We start from the raw sequence: 14,913 nt of genomic DNA on the forward strand, positions 1-14,913 counted from the left end.
AAAAACATTGTAAGGTTACAGTTAAAAACTTTAAATATACTATTTGTATATATTAATTTATGCTTAAATACACATATATATTTAAAGAGGTATTTATAAATCTTATATGTATAGCCAATAGTTACATCAATAATGTGCAAAAGAGTAAAATTAGAAGTAGGGTCTTTGCTTTCTGTAAAGGAATTCAGTTATTCTGTGCCCAAATTAGTTGAGGTTCCTTTTTGTCCACCAAAATATTTGTTAATTCTCAGTACTTTCTAACATATTCTTTTTTTTTTTTTTTTTGTGGTAGAGACAGAGGGAGTCAGAGAGAGGGACAGACAGGAAGGGAGAGAGATGAGAAACATCAATTTTTCATTGTGGCTCCTTAGATGTTCATTGATTGATTTCTCATATGTGCCTTGACGGGGGTGGGCTAACCCCTTGCTGGAGCCAGCGACCCTGGGCTCAAGCTGGTGAGCCTTGTTCAAACCAGATGAGCCCGTGCTCAAGCTGGCAACCTAGGGTCTCGAACGTGGGTCCTCCGGGTCCCAGTCCGACACTTTATCTACTGCACCACCGCCTGGTCAGGCTAACATATTCTTAAATAATTTTTTTTTTAATTTTTATTTATTTATTTATTTTTTACAGAGACAGAGAGTGAGTCAGGGAGAGGGATAGACAGGGACAGACAGACAGGAATGGAGAGAGATGAGAAGCATCAATCATTAGTTTTTCATTGCGCGTTGCAACACCTTAGTTGTTCATCGATTGCTTTCTCATAGGTGCCTTGACCGTGGGCCTTCAGCAGACCAAGTAACCCCTTGCTGGAGCCAGCGACCTTGGGTTCAAGCTGGTGGGCTTTTGCTCAAACCAGATGAACCTGCGCTCAAGCTGGCGACGTCGGGGTCTCGAACCTGGGTCCTCTGCAACCCAGTCCGACGCTCTATCCACTGCGCCACCGCTTGGTCAGGCTTCTTAAATCATTTTGAAAACACTCCTCCTCTTGAAAAATTTAGTTCCTAATAAAGTTGTTGTCTATTGCTGTTTTTATAGTGTTGCCTCTAAATATTTCCTTAGATACATATATAACTTAATTCTTATCTGCTCTAACAATTATTGTTAATTTTGCTTTTTTTTTCTTTATAGAGTTTTATTTATTCATTTTAGAGAGGGGATGGAGAAAGAGAAAAGGGCAGAGGAGCAGAAAGCATCAACTCCCATATGTGCCTTGACCAAGCAAGCGTGGCTGGGGTTTTGAACCAGCGACTTCAGCGTTCCAGTTCAATATTTTATCCACTGCGCCATCACAGGTCAGGCAATTTTGCTTTTTCTCAACTTAGGGTCCAGATTCAGAATAATGTCTAAACTCTGATCAAGTCTACCAAAATGGTCATTGGGGAAAAATGAATTGCTCCTTTACTTTAATCACAAAAGGTCAAGAAACATAATTAGATGTTTCCATAATTCTTCAAAATTTAAAAAAATTATATTATGAGAAATCGTTGTTTATAAAACTTAGGGAAAAACTGACCAGGCAAAAAGAGGTATAATTAGGTTAATTATACATAAACAAAATGTGTAAAGAAAAATATCTTTTGATGATTGTAGTATAGTTTTCAAGTTAAAAGCAGCCTGTCTCTCAAAGATATTTTGTTTCCAGGATCATAGAGTCAAAAATCCTTTTTCTAAAATTTATTTATTTATTTGTTACAGAGAGAGGGATAGATAGGGACAGACAGACAGTAACAGAGAGAGATGAGAAGCATCAATCACCAGTTTTTTGTTGTGACACCTTAGTTGTTCATTGATTGCTTTCTCATATGTGCCTTGACCACAGGCCTTCAGCAGACCGAGTAACCCCTTGCTCGAGCCAGCGACCTTGGGCCCAAGCTGGTGAGCTTTATTTTTTATTTTTGCTCAAGCCAGATGAGCCCGCGCTCAAGCTGGCGACCTCAGGGTCTTGAACCTGGGTCCTTCCGCATCCCAGTCCGATGCTCTATTCACTGTGCCACCGCCTGGTCAGGCAATCCTTTTTTGTTTTTGTGCACAGGTCTGAACAAACCAGAGAGGTACTGACTCTTTAAAAATGTATTACTTATTTTAGTCTTTCATTAGATCCAGTAGCTGAATGGCACTCTTGTCCAAGAGCTTCAGTTGACTGTTCCAGGACCTCTCCTAAACCTAACTGTTCCCCAAGCCAAGCAGACTTTTTAATTGACAAAAAACACTTGACATTTCTTACCTAGCTGCTTAACTTATAAAAATACTGTTGTTTCCCTCACACACCACACTGTTACTATACTAAACCAATTACCTGCTCTCCTTTACAAAAAAAGGAAGATTCAGCCCTAGCCAGTTGCTCAGTGGGTAAGAGCATCCTCTGGAAATGCCACTGTTGTGTTCCTCCCCTCCATCAGGCCACATAGGGGGAAGGAGAAGTGACCAATAAATGCACACACAGTTAAGTAGAACAACAAATGAATGTCTCTCTCTCTCTCTCTCTCTCTCTCTCTCGCGCACGCTCTCCCCCTCTCCCTCTTTTCTCCTTCCTTCTCTCCCTTTCTCTCTCTAAAACACATCAATAATTTTTTTAAAGGTTAATCACATCATTGATTACCTCCTTTAGGAACTATCCTTAATTCAGTAGGTCCTTGAATAACACCATTTTGGTCAAGATTATTGGGCTAGCCTGACCAGGCGGTGGCACAGTGGATAGAGCATCGGACTGGGATGCAGAGGAGCCAGGTTTGAGACCCCGACGTCGCCAGCTTGAGTGCGGGCTCATCTGGTTTGAGCAAAGCTCACCAGCTTGAGCAAGGGGTTACTCAGTCTGCTGTAGCCTCACGGTCAAGGCACATATGAGAAAGCAATCAATGAACAACTAAGGTGTCGCAACAAAAAACTGATGATTGATGCTTCTCATCTCTCGCCATTCCTGTCTGTCTATCCCTCTCTCTGACTCTCTTTGTCTTTGCCACAAAAAAAGAAAAGAAAAAAAGAATTATTAGGCTATGACCTTGATGAAAAAAATATATATTCTGCCCGGGGCAACTGTATGGATGCAGTGCCCACATCTTGCCCGTGGGTTTTCTTCCCACATCCCAAAGACGTGCTAAATGGTCCTAGTCTAAGTGAGTGCTGGTGTGAGGGAAGTAAGAGTGAGCAGCAATACATACAATTTAGGATGGTAAATGAAAACAAATAAAAGCATTCTTTTCCAGCCCATGTAATCCGGGTCAGGACTGGTTAACAGAGCCTGTACTTGCTGCAAGACAGGCCACTCTTCCGTTTGTGAGCCACTCACACCCACCCTGCTCACTCACACTGGGACAATGTACATAGGTGAGTGAGCCTCACCTGCACATCTTTGGGATGTGGGAGGAAACCAGAGACTCAGAGTCCCAGGAAAACCCACGCAATACATGGGGACAATGTGCAAACTCCACACAGGCAGTGGCGGGGTAATATTGTTTTCTCATTGTTATAGCAAAACAACGTGGAAAGGAGCAACGGTTATTTCAGGACCTGCCGTATATTGACTTTATATCGTTTCCAGCACAGCAAAAGACACCTTTGAGTCCACTGAGTCTCAATTAAAAAAAAGAAAAAAGAAATCAAGGAACCCGAAAGTGCTCTAATTCGTCCAGTTTGGGGCTCGTGTTCTCTAACCTTCTCATTGGCATCTTGGTACACAACTTTTCAAATGTCGCTCTTTGGTATCGGTGGGGAGTTGCGGGGGACGAGGGGGTCAGGGTGGAAAAAGTCATTAAAGGATCTGAGGGGTAAGATCCCACATTTGTGACATTCTGATGATTTGCTAATCGCTTTCACTTAATTCTTGTATTATCTCCATTTTCTCTATTACCCGACTGTTGTGATAAAGCACTAAGTTGACCGAGGTCAAAGAGCAGCTAGCAAAAGTGGTGCCGCGGCCAGATCTCCTCCCGCCTCCCTCTTTCTCAGTATGCAGTTCCACCCCAAACCCCAGACTGCACCCTTCTAAGGGGTTTAGTCCCTGGGAACCGGGAAGCATGTAGCCAGTCCCGGGTGCCACCTAGACGGGAACACCGTCCTCGTGTTCTGCAGACCTGTGGCCAAGCTCCGTCCGCGCCAAAGCTAGGGACCCAGAGCCTCCCACCACACAGGATGTGCGTTCAGGGACCACAGCGCGGACCCTCCCTGCAGGTGCGCGCGCACCTGTCGCCCGCCGTGCGCGCGGCGCGGGGGAAGGGGCGGGAAGGAGAGAGGGGAAATGAGGTGCGTGCTGCGCGCGCGCTTGCGTCTGGCCTCGAGTCCTGTACGTGCGTCGTACGTGGGCGCCGCGAGGTTCGGGCCGGGTAGTCGGCCCAGTGCCGCGCGGAGGTCTGGGAGGGGCGTGCCCCCGAGCGGCGGCGGGCACGCCCCCTGCCGGCGGCGGCGGAGTGGCGCTGGGGCTGTGCAGTCAGTCAGGCGTTCTCGGCGGGCAGCCGGCGGCGGGGCCTGGCCTCCTCGCGCGGGGTCCTCGGCGGCCGGGGCGGCTCCTGGCCCTGCTGTTGGCGTAGGCGAGCCCGGCAGCGAGTGCGGCCGCAGTTGGGCGGCGGCGGCCGAGCAGGGGAGCGCGGCTGCGGGCGGGCGCGGCGGCGGCAGCGGGGGCGCCCGGGCCCGCGGCGTTGGTGAGGGGGCGGAAGATGGCGGACGTGCTGAGCGTCCTGCGACAGTACAACATCCAGAAGAAGGAGATCGTGGTGAAGGGAGACGAAGTCATCTTCGGCGAGTTTTCCTGGCCCAAGAACGTGAAGACCAACTACGTGGTGTGGGGGTAGGTCGGGCTGGGCGGCGGGCTCCTCTCCCCGGGCCGGGGACCCGGGGGCTCGGGGCGAAAGTTTTCCCGCGGAGCAGAAGTTGCACTTGGCGGCGGGCTCCGCGCGGGGCCGGGCGTGCTGGCGCGGCGTGCGCCTTCCCAGTTCGTCCTGCTCTCCCCGCGCGGCGCCAGGCGCCCCTTTTTGTTCGCGGCGCTCCCGCGCTGCCCACGGGCTGCCCACAGGCTGCCCACAGGCTGCCCACAGGTGCAGGTCGGGCTCCCGGGCTCCGCCGGGCGCTGTGGGAGAAATCGGGCAGGTGGTGGTGCTGCAGGTGGTCACGCAGGTGGTGGTGCTGCAGATGGTCACGCAGGTGCTGCTGCAGGTGGAGGCGGGAGCTCCTGAGCGGGGGACGTGCGGGTGGGGACCCGGGTACTCCGCAGCCGACACAGCCCGGGTGCTGTGTGTGCGCGCGATGTCGGGGGAACGTGCTGGAAACGAGGACTGTTTTGGGGGGACGCGCCGTCCACGTGGGATGTCCTGAATTGAAGTCGCGAGGAAGTCGCTCTAGAGAGGGAGTTCTAGTGACCGTGCGGGCCTTTTTCAGGGACGTGTCTCTCTCGTCGGTGTTTTCCGGCTGGATCCCGGGAACCTGAGACCCGAACTTCCGTGCGTGGCTGGCGCGGCGGAGCGGGGGTCCGGGGGCTCGGGGAAGAAGAGCGATGAGACACCCGAGACGTAGTGTCAGTTTTTTGTGTTTTTTTTTTTTTTTAGTTTTTTGCTTTGTGGCCTCCACGGCTCCTGACTTTATTAACATTGTGACCTGCTGATGAAGAAGCATTCTGACCCCCCTCCCCCTTTTTGTTATTTCAAAAGGATTGGCACAGACAGAAGTGCCTTTGCTTGGAGCTTTAACTTGGAGCTGATTGATTGATTTATAATGGTTGACTTTTGCTTGGAGCTTTAACTGGAGCTGATTGATTGATTTATTTATAATGGTTGAGGAGACCTCGGGGTGGAGGGTGGTTGAATCTGAGAACCAGGAAAATTCATAGAACCCTGGTTCCCTGCCTTGGAAGGAGGTTGGCGTTAATCAGTCAGTCACTGCAGACTTGGAGCGTCAGGAGAGGTTTCATAGACGTTTGCTTGGCCTGTTAGACATGCTGCAGATTTTTCTTGGACAAATGAATGGTGAAGTGAATAAGCTTTAAAGACTGGGTAGGAATCCTTAGGGCGAAATGATGGGTTAGGTCTCTCGGGACTATGGAACTGGAAGTTTAAAAGGCGTGAGAGCTGGAGAGGCAGTGTTTTGACAGCTACTCATCGAATCCAGACATGAAGAGGGGTTACTTAGAATAGTAGGTTTCAAACTTTTACAGCAGTGATTCACACCAATGAATATATTTTCATTTCCTGCTAACCTCTGTGTACGTGTATCAGTGTGTGCATATTAGTAACATTAAACAACACCTTTATTGTTGTTTTGCTTTTCTATATTATAAATAAATCTCTGTTGTTATCTATATATTAGATTTTATCGTACAATAATTCATAATGATGTGTGGTTTGAAATACCTCCACTTAGAGGAAAAGTGGAAATAAGGCTAGAAAATTAGGTTTGGGGCTGAATATACTGGGTGTATTCGGATGAATTCAGATACTCCGACGATTCTAGATGGGCAGGGTGTTGGAGGAAGGGGATTGGACCCTACTATTGTTGACCATTAAAGAGAGTGCACCCCCAGGCAACGTCGTTTTATCACAAGCAGAATTCGTTTTGCTTCTTTGGTGGTGGTTTAATTCAAGGATGTCATAAGAATTATACCTCAAATTCATTGTTTTTTGCTGTAAGAGCATCAGGTTAGGAGACATAGGATCAATTTCTTGTAAGTTTTTTTTAGCGCCTGTAACAGTAATGATAGTTGTGCTTCTCCTAATCAGTTTCTCTCGTCTTACACATCAGGATCAAGGTGTTACTGATTAGGTTTCTCAATTGACAAAGCCCAGGACCTAATTTTGACCAAATTCTAAAAAGTGTATAGTACCTTAAGGGTATAAGTATTGTGTACTTTCCTTCCTTCCTTGTGTTTTTGTCATTGTCTACCTTTGTCTTCCCTTTGCCCAAGTGACAGTTCTATTCACTAGATTTCACACTTTGTATTTTCATTAGCTGTGTTGTTGGAGAGCAAAGTGGGTTTGGGTGAATTAATACATGTAATTAAGCTCAAAGAATTGATTTGCAATTGTGAGTAAAAACTCTTGCCATAATTGTTTCAGGACCGGAAAGGAAGGCCAACCCAGAGAGTACTACACGTTGGATTCTATCCTGTTTCTCCTTAATAATGTACACCTTTCTCATCCTGTCTATGTCCGACGTGCAGCCGTAAGTAGAATTCATTTTAAAATTATTTTGATTAAATTGATGGTAGGTATCATTTGACATGGATAATTTTTCTCATGGGTTTCAACTCAGAAGGATAGAAGGTTTGTGTGAAAGTCTCCTGGTGAGTCGTAATTAGAATATTGTGACGTAAATTAAAAAAAAATTTAATTGATTTTGGAATGGAAGGGAGAGAGAGAAACATTGATTTGTTGTTATACTCATTTATGCATTCATTGGTTGATATTTTTTTTCTTTGCAAGAGGGAGGGAAAGAGAGAGAGATGAGAAGCATCAACTCAAAGCTGTGTCATTTTAGTTGTTCATTGATTGTTTCTCTTATTTGCTTTGACCAGGGGTCTCAATCCAAGCCAGTGACCCCTTGTTCTAGCCAGTGACGTTGGGTTCAAGCTGGATGAGCCCATGCTCAAGCTGGTGACCTCAGGGTTCAAACCCGGGACTTTAGCATCCCAGGTCGATGTTCTGTCCATGACACCGCCACCGGTCAGGCTCATTGGTTGATTCTTTTTTTTTTTTTTTTTTTACAGAGACAGAGAGTCAGAGAGAGGGATAGACAGGGACAGACAGGAACGGAGAGATGAGAAGCATCAATCATTAGTTTTTCTTTGCGCATTGCGACACCTTAGTTCATTGATTGCTTTCTCATATGTGCCTTGACCATGGGCCTTCAGCAGACTAACCCCTTGCTCTAGTCAGAGACCTTGGGTCCAAGCTGGTGAGCTTTTACTCAAACAGATGAGCCCGTGCTCAAGCTGGCGACCTCGGGGTCTCGAACCTGGGTCCTCGGCATCCCAGTCTGACGCTCTATCCACTTCGCCACCGCCTGGTCAGGCTCATTGGTTGATTCTTGTATATGCCCTGACTGGGGATCAAACCTATAACCTTGGCATATGGGATCATACTCTTATTGACTCTCCCTCCCTCCTTCCCCCCTCTCTATCTCCCCCTTCCCCTTTCTAAAATCAATACAAAAGGCCCTGGCAGGTTGGCTCAGTGGTAGAGCGTCGGCCTGGCGTGCGGGAGTCCTGGGTTTGATTTCCGGCCAGGGCACACAGGAGAAGCGCCCATTTGCTTCTCCACCCCTCCCTCTCTCCTTCCTCTCTGTCTCTCTCTTCCCCCTCGCAGCCAAGGCTCCATTGGAGCAGCATTTGCCCGGGCTCTGAGGATGGCTCTGTGGCCTCTGCCTCAGGCACTAGAATGGCTCTGATTGTGGCAGAGCGATGCCCCAAGATGGGCAGATCATCGCCCCCTGGTGGGCGTGCTGGGTGGATCCTGGTCGGGTGCATGCGGGAGTCTTGTCTGACTGCCTCCTCCGTTTCCAACTTCAGAGAAATACAAAAGAGGAAAAGAAAAAAAAGAAAAAATAAAATCAATACAAAATGATAATGCAAATGGTGGTGGTTATAGGATTATTGACTTATGGTCCAAAGATGATTTGGTGCTGAACGTGTTCAGTTTTATTTGTTTTACTTACCTATTTACAAATTGCTAATGTTGGAGGTTAAAGGAAAATTATCCATTTTACCAAAAATCTGAAAATACGTTTTTCAGATTTAATTTTTCACTCTTCTCCCCTTGCGTATGTAATTTACACAGACTGAAGGATAAAAACACTACATAATATGGAAAGTAAACCGTTGCCATTAATGTTTCCCTATATTATTGTCTATATTTCCCAAGCCCATACAACACATACCTATTGTTCATTAATAAAATTTAGTCTTAGTGACAGCGCATTTGAAAAAGAAAGAAAGCACTTAAGAAACATTGCATGACCTGAGCTGGCAGTGGGAATAGAATTTCCCTCAAATATATGAACCATCATGAATAAAGTTAAATACTTAGAGCGAGCCCAGGGAACAGAAAAGACAAATTAGTATTTTTTTTTTCTTTTTTTTTTTCTGAAGCTGGAAACGGGGAGAGACAGTCAGACAGATTCCCGCATGCGCCCGACCAGGATCCACCCGGCACGCCCACCAGGGGCAATGCTCTGCCCCTCCAGGGCATTGCTCTGCTTCGACCAGAGCCACTCTAGCACCTGGGGCAGAGGCCAAGGAGCCATCCCCAGCGCCCGGGCCATCTTTGCTCCAATGAAGCCTTGGCTGCGGGAGGGGAAGAGAGAGACAGAGAGGAAGGGGGGGGGTGGAGAAGCAAATGGGCGCTTCTCCTATGTGCCCTGGCTGGGAATCGAACCCGGGTCCCCCGCACGCCAGGCCGACGCTCTACCACTGAGCCAACCGGCCAGGGCCCAAATTAGTATTTTAAACAGGGATAGGGTCATTGTTTTGTTTTGTTTTATTTTATTTTAATTTTATTTATTTATTTTTTAAAATTTATTTATTTATTTTTTGTATTTTTCTGAAGCTGGAAACGGGGAGAGACAGTCAGACAGACTCCCGCATGCGCCTGACCCGGATCCACCCGGGATCCACCCGGCACGCCCACCAGGGGCGAGGCTCTGCCCACCAGGGGGCGATGCTCTGCCCCTCCGGGGCGTCGCTCTTGTGACCAGAGCCACTCTAGCGCCTGGGGCAGAGGCCAAGGAGCCATCCCCAGCGCCTGGGCCATCTTTGCTCCAATGGAGCCTCGGCTGGCTGTGGGAGGGGAAGAGAGAGACAGAGAGGAAGGAGAGGGGGAGGGGTGGAGAAGCAGATGGGCGCTTCTCCTGTGTGCCCTGGCCGGGAATCGAACCCAGGACCTCTGCACGCCAGGCTGACGCTCTACCACTGAGCCAACCGGCCAGGGCCCATTGTTTTATTTTTAACGACTAATCTTTTTTTAATAATGTAATTGAATTTCAACAGCAGAGCTACAGAAAATTAATGTTTCAAGTTTTTCAAGATTTTTATTAGGTTTTTTAGCCTACTCATTTTCTAAAAATATATTAACGTTATGGAGATACATTGTAATGAAAATCAGATATTACGTGGTATTTATCTTTACCAAATTTCTTATAATTGTTATTGATTTGATACCTAATTTAAAATTTTGATTTTAGACTGAAAATATTCCTGTGGTTAGAAGACCTGACCGAAAAGACCTACTTGGATATCTCAATGGCGAAGCATGTGAGTGACTTCAAAATTCCGTTACAGAGTGAATGCTGACTCAAAAAATAACCTTACTCTCATATATGTGTTTGCATGTTCACTTATGATTAACGCTGTGGGCACATGTTACGAGGCTGGAGTGTTCTTTGAAGTGGCCAGTGAATTTCAGTCAGATTGTCTCAATAATTTGTAAGTTAAATTGTTAAAAGTAATTTGTCATACTGATAGACTTTCTAACATGTATTAATCTTTTATAATAAAAAGCATTTAGAATGCTGCTTTAAAACTTATTTTTTTTACCTGGGATAAATCACTGTATATAAAATAATATAACACATGTTAAGTGTTTCACTTGTAATAACATCCACTATATATGTTCAGATATTGATTTCACATAAATCTTTTTAAACCGTCAGCAACGTCGGCTAGTATAGACAGAAGTGCCCCTTTGGAAATAGGTCTTCAGCGATCTACTCAAGGTATGTCTTGTTCAATGTTTACAGTGAACTTTCAAGAGCCTATCCCAAAACTGGACATTTATTTTTTTTTTCTTTTTCTCTTACAGTCAAACGAGCTGCAGATGAAGTTTTAGCAGAAGCAAAGAAACCACGAATTGAGGTAATTACGGAATTATATTTTAAAGGTGATTCATATTGTTACAGAAATTGGAATTGTGTAGCAATAAGAAATCTTTGATCACAGCATCCTAGGAGTTGTTTCTCTTTTTTTCTGGAGAAATTATAGAATAAACAAATTAACCTGTAGTTTATGATCTCTGATGTGTAAGCCATATGATGGACAAATCACTTTATTTTCCATATTGATGAATGTTTTGGACTAGGTCAGGAATCATAAAATTTTTCTATGAAGAGCCGGTTAGTAAATATCTTACTTAGGCTTTTTGAGTAATTTAGTCTGTTTATCTACTCCACTCTACTGTGCTGCGAAATCAAGCATGGATAGTATGTGAATGAACAGGCCTGGCTGTGTTCCCGTAAAATCTTCAAAAAAGGTAGAGGGCCAGATTTGGCCTCTGGATTGTAGTTTGTCCAACCCTGGTATGAGATGGTATGGAAGTTTGCTTCTTCACTTTTAAGAGCTGTGAACATGGGTGCTTATAACAGTTAATTCTTAAAATATTGACACTCCAGGTCACGTATTTTTATAGCATATTATAGACAGCCAGTGGTGTGGTATGTTGGTAAATAAGGCAGTTCACCTATAACAGAAGTCACATAGGGAGTGTGACTTTGGAAAGAGGATTTGTTGATTAGCTGTTGTACTACGTAAGACTTCAGGAATTTTATGATGCTACTTACTTAAATCTGTAATAAGCCCAGATCAGGTACGTATAAATTTCTCTGTCAATGGAGGATTGTGCACTGGAGGTACACGTAAGATCTGAGAAATGACCAAACTGGTCGGATATCAGTGAATGATACTGCAATCACACTTGTAGCTATCACCAGTTGTTAACATGACCAGAAACTGTAAGTCTTTTTATTGCACGGTTCTTTGCAAATCAGATAGTTACACCATTTGCCTGCTATGTTAACAGCGAAACATCTATAAATAAGGGTAAGAGATGTAGCTGTTAAAGGGATAGAGTTGGTAAAACGGTGGAATCCTGGGCAACATTTGATGCTCAAGTAGTGTAGCTTGAATCTCCCTACTCCTGAACTTGGGCCTGGTGCGTTTAGGTAGTGATGACGATGATTAGCTCGTTGTTATTACTCTGTGCTGGATGATGGACTCTGTACCATTTACATTAAGTCCTGGAATCCTTAGCGCAAGCCCCCAAGTTCGGTAGCCCTGTGCATGTCGTCGGTGAGCAGACGGCTCAGAGTAAGTGACTTGTGCGGCTCACGAGACCGGGAGCAGAGCCCAGGCATCTGGCCGCCGCGTCCCACTCTGCTCTGCTGGGCATGTGTTGTGGCAGTAGAACTGATATTTCCCTCAGCTCTCTGTCTGAAAGGACGCTGAGACCCACTATATAAAATGAGTGTACTTAAGGATAGCATGTATTTGGAAAACCCTTAAATCCACATTATAATTACTGAAAAAATTGAACATTTTGGGAATGCTAATTTTCTAGCATACTAGTTAGTTGAAAAGTCAGCATAATAACAATTTTTTCCAGAGCAGTTATGGATTTAAATGAATGACTTCAACAGCTCTGTTCCCTGAACTGTTTGTTCTCAGTTCAGCAAGCATGCATTGAGAGGAGGTAAAGGCCCTGTGCCAGGAGACAGAGCTGGAGGGTGGGGATTCTGCTCTGATGCAAGTCTGGGTTGCGGGGGTTCCTAAAACCTGCAGGTAATCTAAGGAACATGGGTACCATGTTTATACCTTTGTTACAAATGGCAAAGACTTACGGCATTTCCTAAAATATTTTCCTTGCATTCATGTCAGCAGCATGTCAATTTTAAGAGTTTTACATAATAGATTAATATTAGAGCGTAGATTGGAACGTGATATCTTTTTAGGCCTTGAATGCATTGATGCTTTTTATATAGTTTCCTGTTCCATTCATTACAGACGCTGGCTCTGGTCTTCCATGTTCTCATTTGTTGGATGTGGAGATTAAACTAGATCAGAGTTATCACTAAGTTTGTTTTTAAGTAACTGGACACTTTTCACACTCAAGTTTACCCGCAACAAGCTTTGAAAACCATTGAAGTTTGATGTCTAGTGTTTTGATGTGAACTGATGGATTCCAGACCTGCGACAACAGATAGAAACAATCTCGATCCAAAATGAAATTTTGTCCATGGTGAAGGTTTTCAGAAACGTAGTTATAAACTTTCCCAAAGAGTAGGAATTTATTTGTTGTATGGGATCTTTCTTATGGGAACCACTTAATCGTAGAAAAATGTTAACTCAAATTTTTCAATAAGTCTTTAGTCGACCCTACTCTTCTGTGGTCCAGCGTAGTTTTAATATTGTTGGCTTTGTGTAACTAAAGTAACCTTAGTGTTGACGCCATGATGCCTGACACTTGACAGGCAGGAACATACGTAAGGAAGAGTCAGGTGGCCTGTGGTGGCCAGTGGACGGAGCATCAACCTGCAGCGGAGAGGCTGTTGGTTCACAGTCCGGGGCTTGCCTGGTTCAGGCACATGCAAGAAGCAACTACTGCCAGTTGATGCTTCCCACTTCTCCCCACCTTTCTCCCTCTCTCTTCTCTCTAAAATAAAAAAAATTTTAAAAAGAAAAAGAGGAAATCTACCTGGAAAATAAACCCTCCCAGGAAAAGTTACATGCATTGTTTTTTCATTCTTAAAACACATGTACATAAAGCTCTTGTATCCTCACTAAGCAGTGATTGTTTTCAGGATGAAGAGTGTGTTCGCCTCGACAAGGAGAGACTGGCTGCTCGTTTGGAGGGCCACAAGGAAGGGATTGTGCAGACTGAGCAGATCAGGTAAGACTGAAGTAGGAAGGGGCAGTGTGTAGGGAACAGGCGCCTCGTGCTCCCTATGTTTATGTTTGCCTCCTGCGTTCATCATATGCCTCTGTGCCCTAAGTTCATTCAGAAGGTGCTGTGTGGGCCTGTTTTGTGCAGGGTGGGGGTTCAAGGCCCTGGTGCGAATTTCGCTTCCTGTAAAGCCTTCTTGTTGATTCTGTGACTGTATTGATCTTTCCTTTATAGAAGTCTGTAATGCAAGCTACTCATTTGTCGTGTGATTAGAGGTCAGCAGACTTTTTCTGTGATGTGCCACATACTCAGTGTTTTGGCTTTGCAGGTCATAGGTTTTTTGCAACTCTTCAGCTCTTTTGTGGTAGGGAAACAGCCACAGGCTGCTTGCATTTCTAACTGACCGGGCTGGCTGGTGTTACCTGTGGTCTTTGTTGACTCTTGATTTTTACTATAATTAGAAACATTTCATAGTTTTTCTTTGGTATAGTATGTTTTTGGAAGTTTTATCGGAGCTTAAAATTATATGCAGATTTAAATATTTTTTTTGAGGATAATTGATATACAATGAGCTACTCATATTTAAAGTGCGTAAGTTGATAAATTTTTCTGTATGTCTACATTTGTGAAACCGTCATCACAGTCAAGGTCATGACTATAGCATCAGCCCGTCAGTGTCCTGTGTGCCTTTATGACTCCATGGCCTCCCTGTCCCCAGTTCTTTCCCTCCCTAGCAACCAGTGATCTGTGTAACAGTGATGAGTTTCTTTTTTCTAGAGTTAAATTATAAATGGAATTGTGTAATATGTACTTTTTTGAGGTCCTTTTTTCACTTAGCATAATTATATAGAGATTCATCTATAGTACTGGGTGTATCAGTAGCTCATTCCTTTTTATCGCTGAGTCATAGTCTGTTGTGTGGATGTACAGTTTGTTTCTCAGTCACCTGTGGGTGGCTGTGTCCTGCCATTTCTCTGTACGTATGGACGTAGGTTTTTTATTTATCTTGAGTAAATACCTAGTAGAGAAATGATTGGATCACGTTGTATGGGAAATTTAACTTTTTAAGGCATTGTCACTGAAGATGTGGTACACACGTATGGTGGACCACTGCTCAGCCGTAAGATTAGGTGGACTGCTGTGTTTGTGACAATGTGGATGGCCCGTGAGAGGATTATCCTAAGGGAAGTAAGTCAGAAAAAGTTAAGAACCATGTGATTTCACTTATATGTGGGATATACTATGAAACTGAAAGCAACAAGGAAACAAACGAACAACAAGCAGA

At 44.8% G+C, this 14,913-nt stretch overlaps 1 protein-coding gene across 1 annotated transcript in view; it reads left to right on the top strand.

Annotated features, from left to right (window-relative positions):
• Positions 1-4,360: 4,360 nt before the first annotated feature.
• Positions 4,361-14,913, top strand: part of CDC73 (cell division cycle 73) — an 80,212-nt gene continuing 69,659 nt past the window's right edge. The window contains exons 1-6 of the mRNA XM_066238337.1: positions 4,361-4,780; positions 7,038-7,143; positions 10,159-10,228; positions 10,627-10,689; positions 10,776-10,828; positions 13,546-13,634. Coding sequence (XP_066094434.1) covers positions 4,650-4,780; positions 7,038-7,143; positions 10,159-10,228; positions 10,627-10,689; positions 10,776-10,828; positions 13,546-13,634 — 512 coding nt within the window. The 5' untranslated portion in view covers positions 4,361-4,649. The remainder of the gene's footprint in view (positions 4,781-7,037; positions 7,144-10,158; positions 10,229-10,626; positions 10,690-10,775; positions 10,829-13,545; positions 13,635-14,913) is intronic.

The sequence above is a fragment of the Saccopteryx bilineata genome, chromosome 1 (genome assembly GCF_036850765.1).
Source record: "Saccopteryx bilineata isolate mSacBil1 chromosome 1, mSacBil1_pri_phased_curated, whole genome shotgun sequence".
Classification (NCBI taxonomy): Eukaryota; Metazoa; Chordata; class Mammalia; order Chiroptera; family Emballonuridae; genus Saccopteryx; species Saccopteryx bilineata.